Source organism: Lepus europaeus, chromosome 4 (genome assembly GCF_033115175.1).
Source record: "Lepus europaeus isolate LE1 chromosome 4, mLepTim1.pri, whole genome shotgun sequence".
NCBI lineage: Eukaryota > Metazoa > Chordata > Mammalia > Lagomorpha > Leporidae > Lepus > Lepus europaeus.
In genome coordinates, this window is record NC_084830.1 from 43,029,510 (window position 1) to 43,043,962 (window position 14,453).

The 14,453-nt window shown below is 41.2% G+C and overlaps 1 protein-coding gene across 1 annotated transcript in view; it reads left to right on the top strand.

Moving 5' to 3' along the window:
* The window catches only part of RGS22 (regulator of G protein signaling 22), a 144,223-nt gene extending 133,026 nt beyond the window's left edge, over positions 1-11,197 (top strand). The window contains exons 24-27 of the mRNA XM_062189865.1: positions 5,148-5,249; positions 8,885-8,978; positions 9,091-9,171; positions 10,877-11,197. Of these exons, the coding sequence (XP_062045849.1) occupies positions 5,148-5,249; positions 8,885-8,978; positions 9,091-9,171; positions 10,877-10,899 (300 nt within the window). The 3' untranslated portion in view covers positions 10,900-11,197. The remainder of the gene's footprint in view (positions 1-5,147; positions 5,250-8,884; positions 8,979-9,090; positions 9,172-10,876) is intronic.
* The last annotated feature ends 3,256 nt before the right edge of the window (positions 11,198-14,453 follow it).

Consider the following 14,453-nt stretch of genomic DNA (forward strand, 5'->3'; position numbering starts at 1 on the left):
CCTGGCTCTTGCCTTTGGATCAGCGAGATGCACCGTCCACAGCGGCCACTGGAGGGTGAACCAACGGCAAAAAGGAAGACCTTTCTCTCTGTCTCTCTCTATCAAAAAAAAAAAAAAAAAAACTTTGTAGAAGCAGCAAATCCCATTAGGATGGGGGTGGAGCTGACACTGGTGGTTGGGCCATGTGGTCACCTGGCTTCCAGCAATGGCGGTGGGGGCTACAGCCTAGGATGGTGTCAGGGTGTAGATTGCACTATAGATAAGACTGTGCCATTTTCCTAACATTCCCCCCCTTTTATTTTTTATAAAAGCAGGAGTTGTATGGGATTACATTAGCACCAAAAGATCAGGAGGGGTAGAGGGACGATGATCTGTCTTTAGAACTACTTCCTGCTGACATGGGGCGACGAAGTACTCTCTGCTGGCATGGGGCGATGTCTCAAGCCACTGTCTCCTGGGTGGGGAGCCGAGTATACCCCTGAGCAGCATTTGGTTGACTGCCTGGCTGGTGAAGGCCTGGGTTCATTCCATTATCACCTCCTGTAAACACTTAAATAGACATGGTAGTATAAAAGACAGGGTGAGAGGAGCAACCAATGGTCCTAGTAGTGGCATTAACCAAGTAATAAGAGGATTTCATAGAGGAGAGGAAATGAGGAGGGGTCTCTGGACCCTCATGAAGACTGTCTTATGGACGTGGTTTGAAGCTGATCTCAACCAAGACTGGGAGAAAAGCCAGTCATCTTTTGCAGGTAGAGAGGTTTGTCTGTAGATAAATTCTGAACAATCATACAACATTAAGGCGGGGAGAGGACCATCAATACACACAGGTCAGGAGCAGAGCCATTAATGTAAGAGTAGAGGCTATGATTACAAATGAATGAAGCCCCAAGTGGGCTAGACAGGGTCTAGAAAAAAGGACAGAGTCATTATTATAGGACCTAAGAAAGGTGCTGTCTAAGCCACAAATAAGTTCTCCTGTTGAGAGGCAAATAGAAACTGACAGAAGGGGCTTGATAATAATCTGGTGATCTTTCAGGCCTTGTCAGTTATGAGGCCCAGACCTATCTATCTCCTCACATGGGGTGCATCCTAAGGGAGGTGTGAACCTCCTTGCAAAAGGCACCCTGTTGACTTCTATTACCTAGCTGGCCTGGGAGGAGAGCTGGCCAGGTAAAGGCAGGTGGCATCTCTAAGAGGAAATTTACAGTTCTGTCTGCAATGTTGCTGACCCTACTTGGCCATCCCCTCAGCAGTGGTAGTTTGGAAGCTGGCTCAAGTGAAGGGCTTTTCAATTAGAGCCAGCAAGATCTGTGGCTCTTCGGCTCTGGGGCAGTTCCATTTCCAGTGATCCAACTCTTGACTGGCATAGCCACCAGGGCTCTTTATAAGCTGACTTCTGTTGAAGCCCTGGCTTTCCACATTGAAAGCTACTGCAGTGGACTGGCCTGTTGGGTCTCTTTGAGGGCAGATCACTGTACAGAGCAGCCTTTAATAGGCTGCCACCTATCTTTACATTTCTTCTGATGCCTAGCTTTCTTTTCTTCCAGGTTTTTGTTAAAATAGACCAGAGGATGCAAGACAAGGGGGTGCTCAAGTCCCATCTCTAATCTTCAGTGGCCTAAACTAGAAGTCTATAGTCACAGTCATGTTCTGGTAGTGGTTTTTCTGAGATTGACAATGAACAGTGGCAAATTTAACAAAGAATCACAGTGATTTAACTAAATAAAAATTTCCAACTTTAAAAAAAATTATTTATTTGAAAGGTAGAGTTACAGAGAGAAAGAGAGGCAAAGACAGAGAGTTCTCCCATCTACTGGTTCACTGCCCAGATGGCTGTGATGGCTGGAGCTGGGCCGATCCAAAGCCAAGATCCAGGAGCTTCTTCTGGGTCTTGGGGGTGCAGGAGACCAAATACTTGGGCTACCTTCTACTGTTTTCCCAAGCAAATTAGCAGGGAGCTGGATCAGAAGTGAAGCAGCCGGGACTCCAACTGGTGCCCATATTGGATGCTGGCATCATAGGCAGTGGCTGTACCACAGTGCTGGCCCCCCAACTTTTAACTGGTAAAAAAATAAGCAAAATTAACAGGCAAATTAGGAAACATATGATGTAAGTAGTAGAGTAAATCGGGGAAAAATACTCAACAGAAAACCAGGAAAAGAGCATCAACAGGCAATTTACAAATGAAATACAAGTGAATAAAAGCATTCGAAGATGTTCAGCCTTGCTGGTAACTAAAGACATGAAAACTGGCAAAGAAGAAAATTTTGAAGACCCAGTATTGATTGAAGCTATGAGAAGTGGCACGCAAGCTCATATATTTTAGAGAAAATGTAAAATGGTTCTTGCTTGCTAAAGGGCAGTTGATACAATATTGTTTAAATTATTCATTCTTCTTAATCTAGCAATTATGCTTCTAGACTGTATTCTAAAAGGAAGAATCAAGAAAGTGCACAAAGATGTGTATACAGAGCATCATTTATAATAGTCAAAAGCTGAATTAATTTATAATAGGACACTTATTTTTAAAATATTTATTTTTGTTTATTTGAAAGGTAGAGAGACAGAGAGGGATAGTTTGAGAGAGAAAGAGATCTTCCAACTACTGATCCACTCCCCAGATGGCCACAACAGCCCATTCTAAGCCAGACCAAAGCTAGGAGCCAAGAACTCCACCCTGGAATCCCACATGGATGGCAGGAGCCCGAGCAAATGGGGCCATCTCCTGCCTTCCCAGGCACATTATCAGGAAGCTGGATTGTAGAAGGGCAGCCAGGACTCGAACCAACAGTGTGATGTGGGACGCTGGCATCACAAGCTTAACCCACTGCACCACAACACTGACCTTTTGAGGAGGCATTAAGTTATCTATGGTGTATCCCTTTACTCACCTGTTGAAAATGATGATATAGTTTATTCACTTTATCATGCTACAAATATTTGCGTGGCTAAGACCATCCACCCACAGAAACTGGTGATATGTAATTTATTCATTTCATCATCCAACAAATATTTGAATGCACGTTAAATGTTCTACAAGTAGATATACAACGGTAAGTAATAACAAAAGTTCATCTTACATCACAGCTCTATATTTATTCACATAGCAACATTGGCACAACATATTGTCCATGAAAAAGTAGATTCGAAAAGAACACTTAGGGGTGGGCATTTGGCATAAAAGTTAATTAAGATCCTGCCTGGGACACATACATCCCACATCAGAGTGCCTGGGTTCAGGTATCAGCTCTACTCTCAAAATCCAGCTTCCTACTGGTTGCACACTGGGAGGCAGAATATAATAGCTCAAGTACTTGGGTCCTACCACACTCATGGGAGATCTGGATTGAGTTCCTGACTCTTGGCTTTAGCCTGATCCAACCATGGCTACTTAAGCATTTGGGAGAGTAAAGTGGATGGGAACTCTCTCTATATATGTCTTTCTGTTTCTCTCTGTGCGTCTGACTTTAAAATAAGTAAAATTAAATTTAAGAAAGAACACTTATACATTGATTCCATTTATAGAAATTTGTGTAATAAAATATAAATATTGAAATTATAGATTATAATTAGAGATCTATGCATTTTCCCTAGTGAGGAATCTGGATGGATGTTCAGTAAAATGTTTATAGTGATTTTTCTTAGAGCTAGAATTTGGGAGTGATTTTTATATTGTTTCATTTTTCTCATTTCTAAATATTTTTATATTATTATTGAAAATTAAAGAACTGAGACAGGCATTACATCACAGCAGGTTAAGCCACCATTTGGGATGGTCACATCCTGTGTCAGAATGTTTGTGATTGTGTCCTACTTCTACTTCCAATCCAGCTTCTGGGTTCCAGGTTGTGCACCTGAGAGGCAGTGTGTATATATATATATATATATATATACACACATATATATATGTATATATATATGTATATAGATGAGATATATATGTATAAGTACATATGTGTATATATGTATATATGAGATATACACACATATATCTCATATATATACTATATATCATTATATATATACTATATATAAACACTATATATCATATATATCATATATATATCCTATAGGATGTGTGTGTTTGTGTGTATATATATATATATATATATATATATATATATATATCATGGCCTATGTACTTGGATTTCTACCACTCATGTAGGAGATCCAGATGAAGTGATGAAGTGTCTGGCTCCTGACCTCAGCCCGCCTGGCTGACCCTGACCCTGGCTTTGAAGGCATTTAGGGATTAAATCAGCAGATGGAAGATCTCTCTGTCTGTCTGTCTGTCTGTCTCTGATTCTGCCATTCAAATAAAGAAACAAAGAAAAGAAAATTAGAAACTGGTGTTGTGGTGTCTGTCATATCAGGTAAAGCCACTGCCTGCAATGCCAGCATCCCTTATGGGCACTGGTTCGTGTCCTGGCTGCTCCACTTCCAATCTAGCTCCCCACTAATGGCCTGGGAAAATCAGCAGAAGATAGCCTAAGTATTTGGACTCCTGCCACCCATGTGGGAGGCCCAAGTGAAGCTCCTGGCTTCTGGCTTTAGCCAGCTTCTGGCTATTGAGGCCATCTAGGGAGTGAACTTGAGTATGGTAGAGCTCTGTGTTTCTCCTTCTCTCTTTCTCTGACTTTTGAAAGGCAGAGTTACAGAGAGAGAGGGAGAGGCAGAAAGAGACAGACAGACAGACAGATATCTCCTATCCTCTGGTTCATTCCCCAAATGGTCACAATGGCCAAGGCTGGGCCAAGCCAAAGTCAAGAGCCAGGAGTCTCATCGGGGTCTCCCATGTGAGTATAGGGACCCAAGTGCTTGGGCCATCTTCTGCTGCTTTCCCAGGTGCATTAGCAGGAAGCTGGATCAGAAGTCAGGCATCCAGGACTGGTGCCCTTATGGGATGCTGGTGCTGCAGGCGGTGGTTTAACCCACTGGCCCACAGTCTTGGCCCCATAAAAATAAATCTTTTATTCTTTTAATTAAAGAGCCCAACAGTAGACTATCACTATTAACTTGATGAAACCGCAAGTTTAGCACTTAACTATGAAATATTTTTTAATGTGATGTTGACTCCTTAACTATGTATTTCTTTTAACATAGCATTATTTCTTTTGGAATAATTTAACTTCATATAATTACAGGTTGGAATCAAACAATATACAAGTGCTGCTGCAGGGTCCACTGTCAAAACACCTGTGATAGCCAGTGACTCTTTCCTAGACCTGCAGGCATACGGCCGACAGGTAAGCAGGCAAGATGGCACAGATCTCACTTCCTTTCTAGAGTGTTGAGTAGCAGAGCAGTAACTGAAGTTGCATTTATTTGAAAATGAGGCTGCAGTTGTAATACCAGGAGAGATTGGAAGGGAATCCCCATGAGCTTTTATAGAACATTAAAAGTTTATCTGATCCTGGATAACATAGTCACAGAAAATAACTTCTCAATGCAGATGAAGATGATTTAAATTGAAGTTGAAATGACCATCTTATTGAAAAAGAGAATTAGAGGCCGGCGCCGTGGCTTAACAGGCTAATCCTCCGCCTTGCGGTGCCGGCACACCGGGTTCTAGTCCCGGTTGGGGCGCCGGATTCTATCCCGGTTGCCGCTCTTCCAGGCCAGCTCTCTGCTATGGCCCGGGAAGGCAGTGGAGGATGGCCCAAGTGCTTGGGCCTTGCACCCACATGGGAGACCAGGAGAAGCACCTGGCTCCTGGCTTCAGATCAGCGAGATGCGCCGGCCGCAGCGGCCATTGGAGGGTGAACCAACGGCAAAAAGGAAGACCTTTCTCTCTGTCTCTCTCTCTCTCTCTCTCTCTCTCACTATCCACTCTGCCTGTCAAAAAAAAAAAAAAAAAGAGAATTAGAGAGCTAATAGAACAACATAGAGCACATATAACTTGTTAAATTTCTGAGTTAAGAGATGAGAAAAGAATGTCAAATGCTGTCTCAATTTTTCGTTCTTTTGAGTGGTCATGAGATTTTAATGTTTATATTTTTAATGTTTATATTTACATTTATAACTAGCACATTCATACTTTCCTCAAATTTCATGAGTTTAATTTATGTCATTTTTCTGTGTGTGTGACTTGTACTAGGAGCATCTGTGTCTTAGAGTCTAATACCAGCTCAGAGTCAATCTGGGGCGGGCATTTGGCTAGCAGCTAAGACACTCATGTTCCGTATCAGAGTACCTGGGTTGGACGACCACCTGTGGCTACTGAATGCAGCTTCCCAGCGGTGCAGACCCTGGGAAGCAGCATGATAGCTCCAGTCACTGGGTTCCTGGCACTCACTTGGGAGATCTTGATTGAGTTCCTGGCTGCCAACTTCCGCTTTAGCTCTGTCAGCGCAACCCCAGCCCCAGGCACTGTGGACATTTGATGAGTGCAACAGATGGGAACTCTCTCTGCCTCTTAGATAATTTTTTTATTTAAAAAATGATTTTTTATTTAAAAAAATTTTTAAAAATTTTAAAAAGGATAATTTTTTATTTAAAAAGATTTTTTATTTAAAAAATTTATTTATTTGAAAGGCAGAGTGGCAGAGAAAGAGAGCCCTTCCATCTACTGGTTAACCTCTTCAAATGACCCCAAGAGCCATGGCTGGTGCAGGTTGAAGCCAGAAGCCCAGAAGTCCATCTTGGTCTCTCATGTAGGTGGCAGGGGCCCAAGGACTTGGGCCATCTTTTGCTACTTTCCCAGGTGCATTTGGAGGAACTGGATCTGAAATGGAACCACTGGGACTTGAACCAGTGCTCTAATATGGGATGCCAGGGGTACTTAACCTGCTGTGCCACAACATTGGCCTCTTTTTGGCATTTAGGAATCTCAAATAAGTTCAGCTACTCAACTGAGATAACTAACTGATAGACTATGAAACTCTTACCGAGAGAAGTGGCCAATTTTCTAGAACTAGATAGTGAAAAAGATATATCTAATAAGACCATGTGGAAATATATTTGTTAGCAAACAACTAAGATTGAATTTTGGAAGCATGCTATAAAAATAAAGGGGGGAGTTAGATACCAGGCTTCTAATTTTTACTGCCACTTACAAGTCATTGTTATCTAAAAGTCTGAAAATAATCATATAATCGCCTTTGAACCCATTTCCTTATGTGTTGGAGAGAGAGAGAGAAAGGGATGATGATGGTAATGCTGATGAGATCCTGTCATATAGCGCAAGATTATTTTTTTTAAGATTTATTTTATTTATTTGAAAGACAGAGTTAGAGAGAGAGGTAGAGCCAGAAAGAGACAGAGAAATCTTCCATTCTGCTGGTTCACTCCCCAAATGACCACAACGGTCAGAGCTGCGATGATCTGAAGCCAGGAGCCAGGAGCTTCTTCTGGGTCTCCCACATGAGTGCAGGAGCCCAAGCACTTGGGCCATCTTCTACTGCTTTCCCAGGCCAGAGCAGAGGGCTGGATCTAAGTGGAGCAGCTGGGACTTGAACCTTGCCCATATGGGATGCCGGCACTGCAGGCTGGGGCTTTAATCTACTGCACCACAGCACTGGCCCCATCACAGGATTTTTGTAAGAGACTAAAAAGCTTTTGGAAACCAAAGGCATCTTTAAATATAAATTTTATTATTATTATTATTATTATTATTATTGCTATTTAATTACCCTGGCAACTTGTAAAATAGTAGTACATTGCTAGTTTACAAGCATGGATACCCTGTGTGTTCATTTGTTTTAGGTAGATTTTTTCGCAGTAAATATTTTTAATTAATCCAAATACAGAATTGGATCTTTCCAAAGTGCTGAAATTCACAATTCAATGTAATAGATAGATGTGACTTGAGTAACTATCAAGATAACTGTAAAGTTTTTGTGACATTGATTTATCGAGAAATAATATAGTTATTCTCATGTCCCCACCAGCACCCTAACCAGAGAATTAAAAAATTTTAGATCAAAGGGCAGGCATGTGACACAGTGAGTTAAGCTTCTACCTGGAATGCCTGCATTCCATATCAGAGAACCTGTTTGAGTCCTGGCTACGTTGCTTCTGATTCAGCTCCCTGCGAATGTGCCTGGGAAGTAGCAAATGATGGCTCAAGTTCTTGAATTACTGCCATTCATGTGGGAGACTCACGGAGTTCCTGGCTCCTGACTTCAGCCTGTCTGTGGAGGGCATTTGGGGAGTAAATCAGCTGATGGGTGATTTCTCTCTCTCTCTCTCTCTCTCTCTCTCTCTCTTTCTCTGTCACTCTGCCTTTCAAACAAATGAATATCAAAAATTGAGAGAATTTTAGATCAAGGCTCTAGCAAAATGTACCTTTATTTCATCATCTTCATTTTTAAATTTATTTATTTTCTTACTTACTTTGTTAGTAACTTATATGAAAGGCAGAGTGAGACAGAGAAAGTGAGGTCTTCCACCTGTCGGTCCATTTCCCAAAGGGCTGCAACAGCCAAGTCTGGGCCAAGAAAAAGCCAGGAATCAGGAACTCCATTTTAATCTCCCAAATGGTTGGCAGGGGCCCAAGTACTTAGGCTGCTTTCCCAGAAACATTAGCAGGAAGCTGGATTGAAAGTGGAGCAGCCAGGACTCAAACCAGTACTCTGATATGGGGTGCTGGTGTTGTAAGTGGCAGCTTAACCTGCTATACCACAGCACTTGCCCATAAATATTTTCATGAAAATGGAGTGTAAGGTAAATTGATAATAATTTGTGTTACCCAGTTAAAAGGCTGCAAGTTCAGTTTGTGAAAATCCATTATAATCATAAACTTATGATATGTACACTTCTCTTTAAATATGTTATACTGCAATAAAAGTTTAAATGAAGGGGCTGGTATAAGCTGTCTTACCTTCAGTTTATTTCTGGAAGCAAACATTTCTATAATTAACTTTGAAAATTGTTTTGCCAGCCAACCTGGTGCTACTCAAAGTATATAGAAGCTCTAGAACAGGAGAGAATTCTTCTTAAAATCCAAGAAGAATTGGAAAAAAAGTTGTTTACAGGTAACTTTTGGTTTTTGCTTGCACAGTTGCTTTGTTATCTTCTATTGCAGGTTAATTTTTGAGGGCTTTGTCAATAATTCACTGTTTTCTTATTTCTCTTATTTTTGTACAGGCTCACCATCTCTCACAAATTTGAGGTCTACTGGTTCAGCTCTGTCTTTGAAAAAGAATTTGTCTTCCCACACCGCCCAGAGTGAGTTTCCAGTTACAGTATGTCTTTAGCTATTTCTTTCTTATTTTTGGAGTTCTTTCTCTGACATGCCCATTTGGAATTTTGTGGGGGGAAGAGAGGAAAACTGATTTTCCCTAACTGCTCTGATCCCTATGTTGGGAGAATGTAGGGTGTGTGTGTGTGTGTGCGTGTGTGTCTATGTGTGTCTGTGTCTGTGGCCTGTCTTGTTTTCTCTCTTCTACTGAGGAGGAAAGACCAAAATATACTTTTTTTCCAGACTGATAACATTCATATGAGTATATACATCCTGCTGCTGATAGGTGCAAGGAACAGCATATTCTGACAGTTGGTCCCATCATGAGCTTTTAATACACACACACACACACACACTCATATATGCTCCACTAACAAATCGATGGTAGGAGAACTTTGCCTCCCTTTTGAATGGCACGGTCACCTAGGAAGAAAGACCTCTGCAGAGTGATCATTTATTGCATCTGCTTACTACTTGTCTTATCTTCCTCTCCATACAGAACATGTATGGAAGAATGGGCTCTCGCTCAATTTTCCTAAGTTGGGAATAAAAGAAGGAACTGGAAATAAAATTAAAAAATTAAGCTTGTGCCCTCCTCTCATACAGATATTGATGTGAATATACAGTTTCCATTGAATACTATCAGCATAATGTAGTGTATATGTGTAACCCACTAACCGGTACTTTAAGAACCCAGTTAAAAGTCCCCTTTCTCTTTCATCTTGCAAATTAGCTTTTTGGTTTCTTAAAATCCTTAGTTTTCTGGTTCTTGGGAGGTTTTAATATTCTTAGCCTATTCATTTATTTTGTCTTATTTTATTTTATTTTTAAAGATTTTTTTAAGTCATTTGAAACAGAATTTCAGAGAGAAGATGGAGGAGAGAAAGAGGGAGAGAGAGAGAGAGAGAATGAGAATATTTTCCATCCACTAGGTCACTCCCCAAATGGCTGCAATGGCCAGATCTAGGCCAGGCCAAAGCTAGGAGCCTAGAGCCTCTTCCACATCTCCCATGTGGGTGCAGGGACCCAAGCACTTGGGCTATCTACAGTGGCTTCCCTAGGGCACATTAGCAGGGAGCTGGATCAGAAGTGAAGCAGCACCTATATGGGATGTTGTACCAGCACCTATATGGGATGCTGGCATTGCGGGCGGAGGCTTAACTTGCTACACCACAACACCGACCCTATTTTATTCCATTTTTAATTTGAAAGAGAGAGAGCGCACACGTGCGCACTCCTATATGGTAGTTCATTCTCCAAATGCCTGCAATCACTGGGGCTGGGCCAGAATGAAGCCAGCAGCCAGGAACTCAATCCGGGTCTCCCTCAGTAGTGACAGGGGCCCAATTCCTTGAGCCACCAGTGCCTCACAGCATCTGTCAGAGTCAGAGGTGGGTGTGGAAGCCAGGTACCTGGGATGTGGGCATCTTAACAAGCATCTTAACTTCTAGGCCAAACGCCTGCCCCAACACCCCTCATTTTTTTTCTAGTTTACCCTAGCCACTGCTCCCTTCTGCTGATTCCTGTTAGGCCAACCACACAGTGCTTCCAACATTTAGGGTATGCTAACACAGCTGTTCACTTTCTTGGTCCTTATGAGAACTCCATGTGAGTTTGTTGTTGTTGTTGTTCTTTTGGATTTATAGTTTCCATATATACTTACGTTTTTCTTCATTTGTTTTTCTTTTGCAGGAATGTTTTCAAATCCGAGTTAACTGACATGAGAAGCTCCAGTGACTTTCTGGTGGTCTGCATTGAAGCAGGCCTAGGCATCTAAATGAAGTTTGGCTTGTTTTCCTTCCACAGTTTTAAGATTACAGCTAGTGCACACATGTGATATGCAAGACTGTAAAGAATGTCAAACTTATTTAGAATAAAATGACCGCTATCTAGATTGGAAGAATCAAGCTTTTTGGTGATCACAGTCCTGCAGTCATTGTTCAACAAGTATTCCTTGAGCATTTACTGTATTTGGTTAGCAGTACATTCAGGTGGTTAGGGGGTGAATATTCCTAGGAATACATTGGCCCAAACATAAAGGGAAGAGCCTTCCCCCACCTCATCCCCAACTCTACGGGAACCATAAATTAAAGCATTAGTTCTCACACTTCAGTGTGCATAAGACTCATTTATGACATTTGCTAGCAGCGTACATTTTCGGAACCCATGCCCCAAGAGTCTCATTCAGTAGTTCCTGGGCTGCTCATGAAGAAAGCAAACCCACACAGCTCTATACGTTTTCTGGAGGGAAAGAGCAGTGTAGGAGAAGTGAGCTAGGAGGACCCAAGTCTATGGACCTCTTGACCGAGGAACTCCAAAGACGATGACCCAGATTATCAGGTTAAGCTTCTAGTTTATGCAGTCCTGGAAACTCTCTTCAAAGTAGCAACTGTCATTCTACATTCTCTAAAAGGAACTAGACATTTTTAAAGGGGGAAGTTGCAGGAGACATACCTCAGAAATCATCTTTCTTCTGAAGCAGAGAGTTTGGGAAGACTTTCTAAAAATCAATGGAATCCTGTAATTCCCTATGCTCCTGCAGTACCTCATCCTCTGTGCATGGAGTTTGTGCCAGTTTCCATTCATTGTCCTTGTTCATTATTTCCTTTTCTGTCTCCCACTCTTGTCCCTTCTTGGTTTTTTTTTTTCCCCCCCACAGGCAGAGTTAGTGAGAGAGAAAGACAAAGAGAAAAGTCTTCCCTCCGTTGGCCACCCCCCAAATGGCTGCTACAGCCAGCACACTGCGCTGATCCAAAGCCAGGAGCCAGGTACACCCCCCCCCACCACCACTGTCTCCCATGCGGGTGCAGGGCCCAAGCACTTGGGCCATCCTTCACTGCCTTCCCGGGCCACAGCAGAGAGCTAGACTGGAAGAGGAGCAACCAGGACAGAATCCAGCACCCCAACCAGGACCAGAACCCGGGATGCCGGCACCGCAGGTGGAGGATAAGCCTTCTTGGGTTTTAACTGAACATTTTAGTGGTTCCATTTTCTCTCCCCCTCTTGCTTATCAATTATACTTCTTTTTAGAAATTTCTTACAGGTTGTCCTAGAGTTTGCAATACACAATTAGAACTAGTAAAATTCTACTTTAAAAGAACTCTATAGGGCTTCATGGATAGAACAAGTACCTTATTATAATATTCCCAATTCCTCCTTCCTATCCCTTATTACACTTGATCTTAGCCAAAAGGCTGAGAAGCAATCCTGTCCCATGTTATATTGCCATCATTAATTTCACCTGTCCATAAGATAGAATCAATGACTATATTGCTGCATTATTTTGAACAAAATGTTATCAGATCAGTTATGGATAAGAAACAAACTATTATTGTACCTTCATTGATTCCTTCTCTGGTTCTCTTTCTTTTCTTTATGTAAATCTGAGTTTCTGACCTATATAATTTTCCTTTCCTCTGAACAAATTCCTTTAATATTTTTTGCAAAGAGTGTCTACTAGAGACAAATATATAAATTTTAATTTTCCGTAGAAAGCTTTTTTTTTAATCATTCATTTTTGAATGGTAATTTCACAGGAAACAGAATTCTGGACTGGCAGAATTTTTCTTTTAATACTTAAAATGTTTCACTCTCTTCTCTTGCTTGCATAGTTGCTGGAGAGAAGTCAGATATATATATATATATATATATATATATGTATATATATATATTAGCTATAATTCTTATCTTTGCTTCTCTGTGTGTACTTTGATCCACTCCTTCCCTCTGGCTTCTCAAGATCTTTCTCTCTGATTTTCTACAGTTTGAATATGAATATGATAGCCCTATTGTAGATTATTGGCATTTATTCTTCTTTGGTGTTCTCCGAACTTCCTGGATCTGTGATTGGGTATCTGACATTAGTTTTGGAAAAATCTGTCACTACTATTTCAAATATTTCTCTCTTCTTTTCTCTTTTTCTTTTCCTCTGGTATTTCTATTACACATGTTTGCACCTTTTGCCATTCCTCCAAAGTTCTTGGATATTCTATTCTCTCTTTTTCATTATTGTTTCTGTCTACCTTTGAGTTTTTTTTAAACTTTTATTTAATGAATATAAATTTCCAATGTACAGCTTATGGATTACAATGGCTTCCCCCCCCCATAACTTCCTTCCCACCCGCAACCCTCCCCTTTCCCACTCCCTCTCCCCTTCCATTCACATCAAGATTCATTTTCAATTCTCTTTATATACAGAAGATCAGTTTAGTATATATTAAGTAAAGATTTCAACAGTTTGCACCCACATAGAAAAACAAAGTAAAAAATACTGTTTGAGTACTAGTTATAGCATTAAATCACAATGTACAGCACATTAAGGACAGAGATCCTACATGAGGAGTAAGTGCACAGTGACTCCTGTTGTTGACTTAACAAATTGACACTCTTGTTTATGGCATCAGTAATCACCCTAGGCTCTTGTCATGAGTTTCCATAGCTATAGAAGCCTTTTGAGTTCACTGACTCTTATCATATTTAGACAAGGTCATAGTCAAAGTGGAAGTTCTCTCCTCCCTTCAGAGAAAGGTACCTCCTTCTTTGATGACCTGCTCTTTCCACTGGGATCTCACTCGCGGAGATCTTTCATTTAGGTCTTTTTTTTTTTTTTTTTTTTTGACAGAGTGTCTTGGCTTTCCACGCCTGAAATACTCTCATGGGCTTTTCATCCGGATCCGAATGCCTTAAGGGCTGATTCTGAGGCCAGAGTGCTGTTTAGGACATCCGCCATTCTAGGAGTCTGCTGTGTATCCCGCTTCCCATGTTGGATCGTTCTCTCCCTTTTTTATTCTATCCGTTAGTATTAGCAGACACTAGTCTTGTTTGTGTGATCCCTTTGACTCTTAGTCCTATCATTATGATCAGTTGTGAACAGAAATTGATCAAATACCTTTGAGTTTTGATCTCTTTCCAGGTTCATTCCTTAGCTGTATCTGGTCTGTTGATGAATTCATCAAAGTATTCTTCATTTTTGTTACTGTGTTTTTTTTATTTCTAGCATTCTCACTTTCCATATCCATGTTAACATTCCACATCTGTTCTTATATATTGTCTAATTTTTTTTACTAGAACTCTTAATGTTAGGTAGGAAGTCAGAAATGAGCTTATGTGTGTGAGACAAAGGCCTAAGGAGTTGACATCTAGGTACAGCATCTGCATCTCAAAGTCATCCCGATAACCTTCCAGGGGCAGCCCAGTATCTGCACGTCAACCATCCTGCCCGTCCTGATCTTAAAGGGGGTCCCGCCCATCCTTCCTCCAACCCAGGCCA